At 39.5% G+C, this 13,004-nt stretch overlaps 1 protein-coding gene across 2 annotated transcripts in view; it reads right to left on the bottom strand.

Annotated features, from left to right (window-relative positions):
- The window catches only part of galnt17 (polypeptide N-acetylgalactosaminyltransferase 17), a 29,381-nt gene extending 17,140 nt beyond the window's left edge, over positions 1 to 12,241 (bottom strand). The window contains exons 1-4 of one of the 2 annotated variants that reach the window (XM_044120086.1): positions 11,434 to 12,241; positions 11,095 to 11,318; positions 9,755 to 9,938; positions 4,122 to 4,288 (exon numbers count right to left, since the gene is read on the bottom strand). In XM_044120086.1, coding sequence (XP_043976021.1) covers positions 4,122 to 4,288; positions 9,755 to 9,938; positions 11,095 to 11,318; positions 11,434 to 11,558 — 700 coding nt within the window. In that variant the 5' untranslated portion in view covers positions 11,559 to 12,241. Of the gene's footprint in view, positions 1 to 4,121; positions 4,289 to 9,754; positions 9,939 to 11,094 lie in introns of both variants that reach the window. The other variant, XM_044120085.1, reaches the window with a different exon arrangement.
- Between the last annotated feature and the right edge of the window lie 763 nt (positions 12,242 to 13,004).

Raw genomic sequence — 13,004 nt, 5'->3', positions numbered from 1 at the left:
GAAATGCAGATGTTTGTTGATTTTGATCAGATGACAGGAAAGGCTGTGAGAAAGTAACACCTTGGATTAGCCTACTCATCACTACACTGCAAAAAACACAAAACCTTACCAAGTATTTTTGGTCTTGTTTCTAGTGCAAATATCTTACTGCACTGAAAACAAGACAAACTAACTTACAAGCAACTTTTTAGCCAGATATAGGAGCTTGTTTAAACTCAGTAATTCCTTAATATTGATGAAAAAGTGCTAGTTGCAATAGCAAAACATTTCCCTTATAAAACCTATTGACTGTTTAGAAAATATTTAGCACTCAAATTGAAGGTTGGCCCTTCCAGCACATTTTAGTGTCGCTGCCTTCAACATTTATTCCTTTTAAACCTTTTTGGCATCTTTACTAATGATTGCAGGCGCAGCTGCATGTACATTGCTGTGAATTAACATTACTATGTCTGACATTGTCACATTTTCACAGAAAATGCGTCGGGAAAGCGCCAGCAGAATAATTTACTCTGAACATACAGACTTTCAGTTCCAGACAGATTAATGGAAAGCAGAGAATGAAGGACACAGACTTAGGAAATTAAGCCGATCCCAGTAGAGGAATCCGACATGCACACTCAGGGCAAACACTTCGTCCTGCTGAAACTCTGAATTAGGCTACATTCACACTGCATTTCTTTTTTTGTCTTCTTAACGTATCTGATCTTTTTATGACAGTCTGAACACCAACCCATCTGATCCTTTTAAATGAGACCAGAGTCTGAACATCCAGGTCTCATTCATCTGACCTGAACGTCATTCACACTCGACAAACGTCTTATTCTGCGTCCTGCGAAATAAAACCGAAGAAACCACTACATCCAGATTACGTTTTGGTCATACAGGGCTAAATAGTTCATTATTGAAAATGGGAAAACATCCAACAGGAAATTGTGATTTTTGTTTTCAAGAAGAGACAGTACAACATCTTTTGTTGTTTTGTCCTAAATATTCTGTTGAGAGATGGGAATTAGTATGTAGATTACAAGAAAATAAATTACAGTTAAGTATACAAGATATTTTGGACAAAATCTCTACTTCTGAATATTTTTGTTCTTTAATGAATTACCTTAAGAAAACAAATTGATAGAAAGGATATAAGTTTTATTTATTTTATTTTTTGTGGGAGAGTATATATATATGTATATATATGTATAGCATCCCGAGCCACACGCCACACTCCATTCCAGTAGATGGCGATAATGCACAACAGTGAGTTGCTTGCCAACCGACATAAAAAAGAAGAAGAATTCTGCGTCCTGATACGCATGGACGAAGAAAAAACACCAACCATGGCAGACTATGATGAGGATTAAGTTGCTAATGTGTTGGCTCTGGTTGGATAACAACTTCAAAATCTTAAACTATGCTCCACCATTAGCGTCCACGTTTACTTCGGCAAACACTGAGCACTTCTTCTTCTACATTTTTTTCAAATTTGACCCGAGTTTGAACAGCCAGGTCTCATTCATCCGACCTGAACGTCATTCATACTCGACAAATGTCTTATTCTGCGGCCTGTAACGCGTAAGCAGGAAGAAAAACCGTGTCTTTATTGAGGATTAAGTTGTTAATGTGTTGCTCCGGTCGGACAGCAACGTTAAAATCGTAAGCTAAGCTACACCATTAGCATCCACTTCACTTCCGCAAACACAGAGCTCTTCTTCTACTTTTTTGCTGCGGTTAGCAAAACACTGAGCGCTCTCTCTATATGTGATGTTATTGCTCCCTCCACTGCGCATGCGGAAAACTTTTAGATCGTTTGCAGTTCACATACAAGCGGCATATATTTGGAAACGTTAACAAACACGCCAAACAGAACAGACATACAAAATAAATCCCTATATTACTCCATATAGTTTTAGATTTGTTTGGTAATCAGCACAATTTGCCAGGAGATAATTTATTTTCCTCGGATCCAGTCCTGACTTAGTAAAAAACAAACACACACAAAAGAAGGCTTCAAAACAAATTTGCAAAAATGAATTTCATAACACGAGCCCGGCATACAGTGGAGCAGAAAGACGACTCAAATCTGCTTTCATGGTTCCCTGCGGTGCTTTCTTTAAGCTGCAGCAGACTCCAAACAACACCAAAGGGAGTCTGCAGCTCCACCTTTGATCCATGAATTAACTCATCAGCCGTTTCCCTCCGGAGTCGAGCAAAACCTCCGCCTTCCTCCCTACACACACCAACACACACACTTCAATATTCCCCCCAAACAAAAACACATTTCTCATTCCCTCTGTGTGTTTCTCTTTGCTCTTATCTCTGTCCTTCTCACCCGCGCTCTTGATCACAAAGTAATTTCCCATCCTGTGTTTTTGTTCTCTCTCTCTCACACTCACACACACACACACACACACACACACATCATGCATCCAAACACAGCCATGCAAACGAGGCTAAAATCGAAGTTTGAGGCAGTGAAGTGAGTTTTCTACACTGCAAAAACACAGAATCTCACCAAGTATTTCTTGTCTAGATTCCAGTGTAAATGTTTGTCCTCTTGCAATAAGATAAACTAATTTACAAGTAACTTTTTTAGCAAGAAATAGAGGCTTATTTTAAGTAAATAATTCCTTAATGCTGTCACTAAAATTGGGTAAACTGCTATAAGTGAAATAATCTGCCAAAAAAACTAGAACGTTTTTAATATTATTAAGCAATTATTCACTTAAAATAAGCTTCTATATATTGTTAAAAAGTTACTTTTAAGTTAGTTTATCTCATTTCAAGTGTTCTAAGATATTTGCTAGAAACTAGACCAGAAATCCTTGGTGATATTTTGTGTTTTTGCAGTGTAAGTTTCTGTGTTTACCTCTGAGTGTGTTTCTGAAATGGATTCAGTTAGAGACTGTTAATCCTCTTTTATCCAGGATTATATTTATTTACCTTACAGCGTGAATCACTCTACTGTATGCTAATATTCACCAAATATGTGAATATAGATGTCAGGTGGCAGCCATTTTGTTTCCCCCTATTGTGTCCATATGGTTTAGTTAACCAGTATTTAAATCCCCTTATGTGTCACTTCAGGTTCGGTCAGTCTGTCTTATGTCAGTTATATCTTTAAGTTTAGTAATTTGCGTTGACCTCTTTTATTTGCCTGCTTGTCTAATTGTTATGTTAATCATTGTTCATACTTTGGGGTAAATAAAAACCCACTTTTTTGAATTCAACACCTGTGTCCTGCCTTCTGTACTGTTTGGATCCTGACAAACAACTTGGGAAAACAATTTCAGTGGCTCTGTTCAATACTGCCGATTCCAGCGTCCATCATGGCGCCTGGATCGATTAAGTGACGTGGTTGCAAAGGGTCAATAGGAACCATTTGGGAAGTGTTAAACTTGGGACGGATGCCTGACTGGCTTCATGGTTGCGTTTAACCTCTTTGTTGGATTTACTGAAAACATTTAATTGCCTAATTCTGCGACAGCCTCATGTCTTCCCTTCGACGTCTCCATCAAAGTCGTCTTTGCTTTCCGTTCTGCTGGATTGCTCCCTCCGTTTCTCCTGGATCCTGCAGTCGCTCTCTGACCTCATTTATCTCTCTGCCCCCCACCACCTCCTCCTCTAATAGCCTGGTTTGTTCTCGCAGCTCTTCCATTATTTCATGCTTCCTCCTCTCTACTTCTCTGACCTTCCCTCTTAATTTGCCTTTTGTCATTTCCTTCAGCTCTCTTCATTCTGTGACCTTTCCTTTCTTGCAGTTCCATCCCATTTCTCCGACACCTCTCTGTCTTTCTGGTTTCTCTGTTCTGCTGTTTGCTTTGAACCGTTCTCATCTCAGACGTTTCTCCTGTGACATGCCGCCGATCGCTCTGTCTCAATCTGCCTGTCTGTCGGAGAAAGACACGGACGCCATCAGTCACCACGCTGAACGCTCCTCTTCACACAAACCTGCAGCGTTTCCCAGTGAGTCTCCTCTACTCGTTTTTCCAGACACCAAAAAACACAAACTTATTGCCACAAAAACGGGTTTGATGGGTTTTTTATACACCTGGGTTGTAGGAACCCAAACTTGAGTACGAAAACGTGAATTTATCGTAATCCATCCGGACTGTGAGACTCCTACTGACCGTCGTCGCTGTTGTCGTCCACCAGGATGATCTCTTTGAGCAGGTGAGCCGGCGTGTGATTGACGGCCGAGTGGACGGAGCGCAGGATGACCGACAGCGCCTCGTTGACGAAGATGAAGATGAGGGAGATCTGAGGGAGGTCTCGGGGGTAGCTGACTTTTCTACATCTGCAGGAAGAAAAGCAAATATTAGCTAAACTTAATGCAAACCAAATATTCGGCACATAATCATCCTTCACTGGAGCACGGAAGGAAAAACATGCAGCTCTCTCTGCAGGGTTAATCACATGTTCTTTTACTGTTTTCACAGTGTGTGTGTGTGTGTGTGTGTGTGTGTGTGTGTGTGTGCGTGGGCGTGTGTGTGTGTGTGCTGCTGACAGGAGGCTTATTTTCACCTCTGCTCAAACAGCTCTAATGAAGAGCAAAGAGGAAGGGTGACACTTTAGCTCTAAGTTTAGCTCTCATGTAGACGTCTTCCTTCATGTTCTTCTGTTGCCTCTTTAATCAATAACAGTGTGAAATAAAAAGATAAATGGAAGTAAATAATAAATTATAAATCCAAGGTTTTCAACTGAATGAATGACTGACCTTGCTGTGACTTTAGATAGAGATTTTTAAAACATATCATAATTGATCCTGGGATTTTTATGATAAAGAAATTGCCCTGATGAGCCTTAAAGCTCCAGTAGATTATTTTTATAAATTATGCTGTTTTTTTTATGTGGATTTCATAAAACTGTCAGCAAGTGTTGACATTATAAACTTACATAATTTGTGTCCAAATCAAGCCATTCTAACATCTCAGTGTAGTCCTACCGCTATCTGCAGAAATGTTCGGTGAAATCCGACCAATCAGAACGAAGGGGGCGGGTCCTAGCGCTGCTCTGACCTTTCAACCAGTTTCACAAACGACTGAGACGGTTTTCTTTACGACATGTTTTATTAGCACTGTTATCGCAACAACTGATGACGGCAACAGCTGGTCGTATCCTAGCAACCGAAATCAACAGAAGATAGTGACAAAAGACAAAACCGTACTTCAAAATAAAAGACTTCCTCTCTCAAAAATCAATCATGCTTTGTAGTTTGTAATTATGAACAATCGAGTTGAATTCAGTGAATAATAATAGCAATTATGTAAATTACATTTGACATGTAACTGTAAATAACTGCGTTTAATCTGGATTAAAAGCCTTTTTTTCTCCGTATATATCCTTGGTAAAGACAAATTAAAACCTCTTATCTTTAAGATTACTTTTTGTTCTTTGTTTCCAAATCCAAACACCCAGTCCTCTGCAAGATGATCTCACAACAAGACCAGGATCAGAACGCGCTGACACATCTGGATCCAGATTAATTCAAGCGTTTTCCTGTCAGTTTATTAAAGGAGTCAAAACCCAACGGGCCGTTCTGCCAAAGTTTTCCCTTAAATTTAGCTCAGACATTAAGACTAAAGATTTGTGACAAAATTTCAGAGAGAAAACTTTAAATGAAGCTCAAACTAATGAACCAAACAACAGTCGGAAAAATTATCTCCCATTTCCTTCCAAATTTCTGTTCACATAGTAACTATACCTCGTCTTTTCTATGGTTAACTACTAAATTAATCATTAAAATAGATGCAATTCCTGCTAGTTATTGATTTTATAAGTGTATAGATGGAACATGATTCCTCTTTTCCAAATTAAATAAAATAAACTTCCATTTCAGTCAAATATGCAATTAAGGGCCTAAGAATTAAGGGATTTATCGTCAGACTAATAATTAATCGACTTACAACATGAGCAAAATATTTAATGAGACTAATAAGATTGTTGATGTGTTATCACTATTATTTATTTCTTAGGAAAAATCTTACAGCAATAACAAACATGAAACATATAGACTTGAAATAGGAAAAAAAAAAGAAGCACAAAAATTTCATCCACTTTCACTGGAAAAGTTCTGGTTTCTAAACAAAAAAAAAAAAAAAACATCACCGCGTCTCAAAGAACATTTTTACTGCCTCAAACTGCAAAACACGTCTTTTTTTTTCTGCAGCAGCTTTGATCTGATTGTTAAAAGGCGAACATCAGACGGGAGTTAAAAGGGAATATTCAAAGCTCCAGTCGCTCCGAGGAAGGCAGAACTGGAAACTGAAAAATCTAAAGATGTGAAGCGAATAGAGTTAGTCTGAAACTGAGGAATTATTTTCTCAATAAACACTTTAAAATAAACAACAACCTAGAGAACTCCATATGATGTGACATGATATATACAGATATTATTAATATTTCTGTGACGTTATGGGAAAACAGTTGAACAACCACACGATCTGCACAACTACAACTCAAATATCTGAGCAACCAACCTGGGATATCGTTACTTTACCCCGTCCCGTTTACACGAGTCCACTTACCTCTGCATGCCAAATGCTGAGAGATGAGCCACTATGTTTACTATTTTGTTTGGCTCAAAATCATTCCTAGATAATGAGATTTTAGTCAGCTCAGTTCTGCCCATTCTGAGCTGTTTTAGAGCCTCCTGTCACTTTAAATCCAAATATGCTGCTGCTGGCCACGCCCCCCAACTCAACGTTTACACTCACTCGTGACAATGACTGCCACAGATGCGTAATTATACAACCGTACATCTTTGAGAAGCAGAAGTGGAGCCTCCTGTACAACCAACAAGAATGCAACGAGTGCTTTCTGGATGGTAAGTCAACAACAACACACTTGTCTTTTCCAGGAGCCATTGTACAGTGCATGTAGTGGTAGAACCAGCTGACCAAATGTGCTGGAGCTCAGCCTGGGTTGCTAGGTAACGCTGCAGCGCCTGCCGATTTGTTACGTTACATTCCAGAGGTTTTAGAAACAGTTCTTTTTCCAGACACCTATAAACACTAACTTATTGCCAAAAACTGGCTGGGTGTTTTTGTTTGTTTGTTTGTTAATGATTAGGTTGTTTTCAGAAGCAGTAGAGACCAAAATGGATGTAAAAAAAACAAAACATACAAAATGTGAATTTTTGCACAATACGTCCCCATTAAAATTGAAAGAAAAACTTAGCCTGGACTCTCCTTTTGGTTAATTCAGCTAAAAATATCCTGACCAGTTAAGGGAACTCACAGACCAAAGATAATTCATGCCCAAAAGGTCAATTGATCTCCTAATATAAAAATACCAGATTATTCCAGTTAAAACAAGACGTTTTCCCAATGTTAGAAGTGAATTAGTATTTTTTTAATCAATATAAAGGAATTATTGACCAAAAACAAGCTCAAATATTGTGTTAAAACGTTACTTATAGGTTGGTTTTGTCTTATTTAAGCAAATATCTTGATGTTTAGTGTTTTTGCAGTGAGCTGCAGAAGGAGCTGCAGAAACGATTCCAGCAGTAGGAGAGCTGAATGCTGAATGCTGAATGCTGAATGCTGAATGCCGAATGCAAGCAGGACCAGCAGTGTGTAGGAGAGCAGCATGAATAGTTTCAAATGTGAGTGAGAACTTGTCACTTCACAAGTACAGAGTCACTGAATCTGTCAGTAATCGTCCTTCATGACTCCCTCAGCGGTGCAGAGGGATGCGAGCGGCTTCACAAAGTTTCACATCTGCAGGTTTAAACAAATTAATGCAAGAGATGTTGGATTTTTTAAATGTCTTTTAGCTGCTTTTTTTCTCTCTGCCTTCGTGTTTCTCCTCCTGCTCTGCAGAGTAAAAGGAGCCTGAATGAAGCACAGCGAGGCTCATCAGGCTCCAGCTGACTTCCTGCTGCTGCTTCCAGGCTGCAGGTATCACACCCAAACTCGCTTCGCTCTTTTCCCACCAACTTGTGAGACTCCCTGCGGTGACAAGTAAGAACGCTTTTCCACACTATGCGAAACGGGGGGAATAATAAGCCCACACATGCACACCGCCGCTGGCAGCAAAGAGCAAAGGATTGTGTTTGGTAGTGACTTTCAATTTGCTCACCTACGCAGAAAACTGGGTCGGGAAAATGTTCCCAGAAGAAGAAACATTCGGTGAAAACATTTACAACATAAATAAAGATAAAATATACAGATTTAGTTTCCTTAGGGATCCTATTTCTACACTTCTGTCATCATCAAACTAATTTTAATAAAAATAAAATCTGAGTAAATGCAAAACAAAATTCAAAGCAGGATTTATCTCTTTGAGTGGAAAAATATATTGAAATAAAATTAGGAAAAATAAAAATAATTTCCCCCTTTTTAACAGATAATTACAAATATCATTTTTCAATCACTTAAAGAGACAGTATCACGTAAAATTCACTTGTTCTGTTCCCTCATAAAAACATATCTGGAGTGTTGCTTTGATTTTTTTCATTCATGTTTGAGAAATCCTTTAATCTCCATGGCAACCATTTAGCTGAGCAAAATGCCTCGGTGGACTTAGCCCCGCCTTCGAGACGCAGCTCCTCCTCAGAGCTGCAGTTTCCAAGCTTCCAATTCCCCACTCAGCTCCTTCAGACTAGCCAGCAGCAATTGGCAAACAGCTGCTGAGCTCGTTAGAGGAGCTACTGCTCAGTTAAAAGCTGATATAACTTTGTTAAAGGGTTCATAGAGAAGCCATGTTGTGATGACTTCCTGAAGGAGGAGCTTCTTAAAGAGACAGAGGCCCAAATTCAAACAATCAATTTGCAAAGTCAAATTTCTTCTAAGTCATGTTTGTTATAAATATAGCTGGGTAGAAACTACTCAGTTACATTTATTTGAGTAACCTTTTTTTTAAGTACTTTTAGGAGTATTTTACTACGCTGCACTTTTTTATCATGAAGTATTTCTTCTTACTTGAGTAAAATTTCTGGATTTTCTTCCCACTGAATGAAAAACAAACATGTTTTAACCAGAAATTCACCCGACTCAGACACACACCTGCAGTTCCTGTTAAAGTTTCATCAGTTTTTTGTTGAAAGAAACTGATTTGGAAAAATTTTCTCTTGCCTGATTTTGTTATTTTTTGTTATTTATGTAAATTATTGTCATTTTGGTCCTTAAAATGCCAACGTTTCCACTTAACTTTACATTTTGGTCCATCTGGTGGTGTCATTTTTAAATATTAAATGATTGATAATCTGATCAGTTACACTTGAATAGACGTTTTACCAAATATTTTTTTACTTTTACCTCAGTAATTTCTTGGCTACTTTTTACTTTTACTTGAATAAAGTTACATTGAAGTAGTAATGGGTTGAGTACAACTTGGAAATTAATAAGAAAGCTGAAAATAACTGGAAATATGTTTTAAATCTGATGTTTGAGACTGAACAAAGCACCAGAGCAGTTTGACGTACATATTCACATGAAGAAGTGGGAATCATCCAGTATCTCTTTTCTTTTGCTGAAATAATGAACTTCTTGCAACTGAAGTTTTCCACGTGAATTATCAAAAACATTCTCGAAACTTTTAATTGGATTTTCTTTGCAGAGCAGAAAAAGTTCCAAGTAGATCTATTCTCAGCGATTCGTGTTTCCATTTATTTATGGAAATAGATGTCGCTCCTGAATTATTAAAACTTGTTTTATTATCACAGCTGAAAGCGCCAAATAATTATGTGTAATCTGTAATCTGACGTTAAAAGGCCTTGGAAGTTGAGTTTTGTTTTTTTTTGTGGCTGACACAGACTGACTTGTTGGGCCGGTGGTCCGGGATGGTCCGGTCCAGAGAGATCCTGTCGCTCAGGTAGGCGTTGTAGCCGTACTTCTCCTTCAGGTACTTGGCGTCGTTCTCCTCCAGCGGGGAAAGCGTGGCGGGCAGGCCGCCTTTCCCGCGGCCGCCGAAGCCCTCGATCAGGCCCAGGGACTTGGACAGACCTGTTGGACCAAGACGAGCTTTCAGGTTGAACGAATTCATGAGAGTTCAAAGGTCACAAACGGCAAGACGAAACGTTAGCATGTTAAACAGAATCACAGGAATCTGCTTTAGTGGTAAGAAGAACTGGTTAGATGAGAGCAAAATCAAACTTTGTGACCACAAAAAAACGTTAAATGTAGAGGAAAAACTGAAACTGTGACCCTGCAGTGAAATGCGGTGGTGGCAGCATCATGCTGTGGGAATGTGTAGCAACAGACGCTAATTATAATTGATGTAAAGATGAATGAATGTAAATAATCCTGGATGAAAACCTGCAAAAGACTGAAGAGAAGCTTTGCATTGCATTCCAATGGAATGGTTTAGATTTATGTGTGAGAATGGCCTAGTCAAAGCCCAGATGAAAATCCAACAGAGACTCTGTGTTGCACACTAATGTTGACAGATGCTTCCCATCTACTCAGCCTGGGATTCAGCTGTTTAGTGAAGAGGAATGGGAAATAGTTTCAGTATGATGTAATTATTTTAGAATTTTTTTGATAATTAATCGATTAATCACATTTAAAAAATTTAACCACTTTTCATTTAACCACTTGAGCCTTTTTCACACAATATTTTAAATACATAAGAAGATGCAAAGAGGAAATAATTAAATCAGTTTTTGGACAATTAAACTAAATTATTTCCTAAAATGCAAAAAATATATAATTTGCAGCAAATATGAAACTGCAGCTTAAAATATACTGAATACTGATGGTTGATTAATGTTTGGGTTAATAATTTGATATTTAAAGGTGCTTAGTAGTTGGTTTGTCTTTTACAGAATTTAATCAGGTGAAGCTAAATCTGTGACTTTAGCAGTATTTACATACAAACAATGTACTTCTTAAATCTAAAAATGCAAAATATATTTATTCTTAGTGCAGTTCTTTTGTCAAATGTCGATTTTAGAGTCTGCATACTTCAGTTAACGGTTAATCAACCACTAAATATGCTGGTGATTATTGTAATAGTCGATTAATCAATCGTTTAATCGTTTTAAAGTGTCCAAAAAGTGGAAAAAGAAAGCGAATTAATATCTTTACAGGTGTCGGAGTTTTACTTCCCGGGTGTTTTGTGAGGACTGAGATGATATCTGAGTGGAAATGTTTCTGTTACCGTTTAGCTGCCGGTACACCACATCCTCCAGCGAGCTGAGCCTCTTCAGCAGCACCTCGTGGCTCACGCTGGGCCCCTGCGCCGTCCCGTTGGCCCGGGGCCGCCTCCCGTCAGCCGGACCCTCCGGACCCACCGCCTGCACGCTGCGGGTGTTGCACTTGGCCCAGAAGGTCATGAACCCTGCGACCGCCAGCACGTTGAGCAGCAGTAACACCCTCCATCTTCTGAAGACAAAAGCCATGAAAAAGAGTTCGGGTGCTGGTTTGTTCTGGGCTTCTAGGGTGGGCGGAAGGTCAGGTGATGGTCAGCGGCGATCCGGAGGCTGCAGGGACGTCTCACCGGGTAACATCAGCTGGACGGAAAGCCGCAGGGAAGCTTGAGCAGCCAGAGCCAGCAGTGCGCCGATGAGAAGACGATTTATCCGCCGCTTTGCTGTCCGACTCCGGGGTTATTTTAGGCTGCATGTCGCTCTGCTGGAGCAATCAGGGGCGCCGTCCGCCGCCTCTCCGTTTGAAATCATCCTCTGAAGATGCGAGACAAAGACAGCAGTGTGTGCGGAGCGCAGAAAGCAGATGAATAATTTAGGAGAAAGGAAAATATCCGCGTTTTTCTTCTGGGGTTCCTCTCCCTTCGCGTCCGAGAGAAGTCGGCAGTGATGCGACTGGGATGCGGACAGATGCTTCAGGGAAATCCTTCTGAAGGTCCAGCCAGCATCTCCTCCTCCTCCCCTTCCTGTTCTTCCTCCTTCAGCCGTTTATCACTATCAGATGCGCGGATGGTGAGCAGCTATCTGCGCTCGGAGAGATGCAGCAGCGGCGGCAGCATCCTCTGAGAAATTCACTCCGGAAACCGGCTGCAGCCAAAACAAGAGCAGAAAATTAAAGCGACCTTCTTTCTTTTTCTTCCTCCCCTCTCTTCACATTTTGTCCCTCTGAACCTCCCAGCACACAACGTCTTCCTGTTATTCCTCGCCCTCTTCTTGATTATTGCGGCTGTTTGTTTCCTCGTTTTCTCCTTCAATCGGGATTCTGGACTCGATCCGGGGACGTTTCCCTTCGCAGCAGCAGATCGGGGAGGGGGGAGGTGTCTGCTCAAATTACACTAAGAGAAAAAATACTGTTCTTAGAGAAACTTACGCTCCAATATTAAAGATAATTAAGCCAAGGGTCTCCAAAGCGAGGCTCGGGGGCCTTTTGCGGACGCTGGAGGATTTTTTTCTGGCCTCCAACTGAAGAAATTTACCCCCAGAGTGTCACTACTTCAACATATTTTTACTCAAGTAAAAGTAAAAAAGTATTTGGTAAAAAGTCTACTCCAGAACTGAGTATCTGATCAGATTAGCAACAATTTAATATATAAAAATGACATCATCAGATGGAAAAAAAAATAAATAAAACTAAGTGGAAATTTTGGTATTTTAAGGACCAAAATGACAATAATTTATGAAAGTAACAAAAAAATAACAAAATGGGAAAAATATATATTTTTTTCCAAATCACTTTCTTTCAATAAAAAAACTTCAGAAACTTTAACAGAAACTGCAGGTGTGAGTCTGTCTGGTGGATTTTTGGTTAAAACATGTTTGTTTTTCATTCAGTTGGCAGAAAATCCAGAAATTTTACTCAAGTAAGAGCAGAAATACTTCATGATGCTTCAAAGAACAGCAGTAAAAATACTTTTAAAAGTTCAGTTTTAAGTTTCTGAAGTAAATGCAATTGCTGACTCTAGACAACACCCTGTTGTCTGTTGCAGAAACAGCAGACAATGTTCTTCCTCATCACTGTGGGGGGGATTCCCCTCCTCTTCTCAGAAACATTCATTAATACGACATGAGGAGGTGGAAACAGGAATTTATGTTTGAAAAGGTCAAATCTCAGCAGGAACAGATCAGAAACCGTCACTGATCTCAA

This window comes from Gambusia affinis, linkage group LG06 (assembly GCF_019740435.1).
Source record: "Gambusia affinis linkage group LG06, SWU_Gaff_1.0, whole genome shotgun sequence".
Taxonomy (NCBI): Eukaryota; Metazoa; Chordata; class Actinopteri; order Cyprinodontiformes; family Poeciliidae; genus Gambusia; species Gambusia affinis.
Note: the sequence above shows the minus strand (reverse complement) of the source record. Positions and strands in the feature narration are given on the sequence as shown.